Source organism: Quercus lobata, chromosome 9 (genome assembly GCF_001633185.2).
Source record: "Quercus lobata isolate SW786 chromosome 9, ValleyOak3.0 Primary Assembly, whole genome shotgun sequence".
Taxonomy (NCBI): domain Eukaryota; kingdom Viridiplantae; phylum Streptophyta; class Magnoliopsida; order Fagales; family Fagaceae; genus Quercus; species Quercus lobata.
In genome coordinates this window covers 43,462,670-43,464,589 of record NC_044912.1, presented here as the reverse complement: position 1 = coordinate 43,464,589, position 1,920 = coordinate 43,462,670, and the positions used below count along the sequence as shown (strand labels likewise).

At 38.0% G+C, this 1,920-nt stretch overlaps 1 protein-coding gene across 1 annotated transcript; it reads left to right on the top strand.

Moving 5' to 3' along the window:
• Positions 1 to 825: 825 nt before the first annotated feature.
• On the top strand, positions 826 to 1,641 carry LOC115961800. Its single transcript, XM_031080716.1, has 2 exons — positions 826 to 1,216; positions 1,628 to 1,641. The coding sequence occupies exons 1-2, from the start codon at positions 826 to 828 to the stop codon at positions 1,639 to 1,641; spliced, it is 405 nt and encodes a 134-aa protein (XP_030936576.1).
• Positions 1,642 to 1,920: the final 279 nt, after the last annotated feature.

Genomic DNA, 1,920 nt, shown 5'->3' with positions numbered 1-1,920 from the left:
AAATGTATCGGCACATTTGAGAAACTTATTGGTGGAAATAACATGAAGAAAGAGATAGCTCAGTTTGTGGAGTAATGCTTGACTTGTCAACAAATTAAGGCACTACACCACAAACCTTCAGGATTGCTGCAACCACTTCCCATTCCCGAATGGAAGTGGAAGCATATATGTATGGATTTTGTGATTGGTTTGCCAAGATCTCCTAAGGGATATGAGGCCATTTGGGTAATTGTGGATAGGATGACAAAAACAACACATTTTATTCCGGTTAAGATGAATTACTCACTTAATCAGCTAGCATAGATATATATTGATGAGATTGTGAGACTTCATGGAGTTCCATAATCAATTGTGTTTGATCAAGGCCCAAGATTCACCTCAAAGTTTTGGGAAAGCCTACATAAAGCTTTGGGTACTAATCTTAGCTTTAGTACAGCTTTCCACCCACAAATAGATGGATTATTAGAAAGGACTATTCGTACTTTGGAGGATATGTTAAGGGCTTGTGTATTGGATTTCAAAGGGAGTTGGGAAAAATACTTGTCTTTAGTGGAATTTGTCTATAATAATAGCTACCACTCTAGTATTGAGATGGCTCCCTATGAGGCTTTGTATGGTAGAAAATGCAAGTCCCCATTTTGTTGGGAAGAGGTTGGTGAAAGAAAATTGTTGGGACTAGAAATCATTCAGATGACATCTGAGAAGATTGATCTAATTCGTAAAAGATTGCAAGCAGCACAAAGTTGACAGAAGAGTTATTATGACAACTCAAGAAGGAAAGTAGAATTTGAAGTTGAAGATCTGGTATTTTTGAAAGTCGCCCCAATGAAGGGTGTGATGAGATTTGGGAAGAAGGGGAAGTTGAGTCACAGATTTGTTGGTCCATTTGAGATCCTAAAACGTATTGGAAAAGTTGCCTACAGGTTGGCCTTATCGCCTACACTTGCAAGAGTGCATAATGTGTTTCATGTTTCCATGCTGAGGAAGTACATCCCGGATCCTTCACATGTCTTGAACTATGAGCCACTCAAGATCAAAGACAACTTGACTTATGAGGAAGTTCCAATCCAAATACTTGACCGCAAGGATCATGTGCTACTCACCAAGACCATATCATTGGTTAAGGTTCTTTGGAAGAATCACACAGTGGAGGAGGCATCTTGGGAGCGAGAAGATGAGATGAAATCAAAGTATCCAGAGTTGTTCGTTAATGAAGGTATGTACAATTTGGAGGACGAAATTTTTTTAAGGGGGGAAGGATGTAACACCCCATAATTTTGATACCAATTAAATTATTATACGTCAATTATAAAGGAGGCCTACAATTAAATGGATTAAATTGATTTGGGCATAAGATATTAAAAAAAAAAAAAAATACTATAGGATATGAAGCCCAAGTGAGGTGACATAAGTAAATATATAGGCCTTGAAAACCCTAGTCTTTTACCTCTTAAGCTACACATGCATATACTTATGAGGCTTCCTTTTTGCTTCAGCCGCATCACACTAATGAACCTTGCTTTGCTTCACGTGGCTATGAGTGGAGACTATAGGTATGGCTCTCTTCTGCTCTAAACTTAGGAAAATTGTAATACTCAATGGCTAGCTTTTGTTCCCACTCTTATAGGAAGAATCTGTTAGTGGCGTACCTAATAGAAAAAAAATAAAAATAAAATAGGGGCTGCTGTTATGGATCTAAGGCAATGATTATGTTGATAGAAAAAGGGTGTTTTGTGGACATTATATGACCGTATATGGCCTCACTAAATATCACCACCCATCTGCCATGTATTTTCACCTTGTCCTTGTCCAATACGAGTTTAGCAATTCCTTTGCGTTTTGGTGACATCAAGGGAATTATGGACCTTTGGGTTGATAAATTAAGGTATAAATTAGGTTGATCACATGTCCACCTTCCTG

Excerpts from the sequence above, each read along its gene's own strand:
- LOC115961800 (XM_031080716.1), top strand. The coding sequence starts at position 826 with ATGAAGGGTGTGATGAGATTTGGGAAGAAGGGGAAGTTGAGTCACAGA.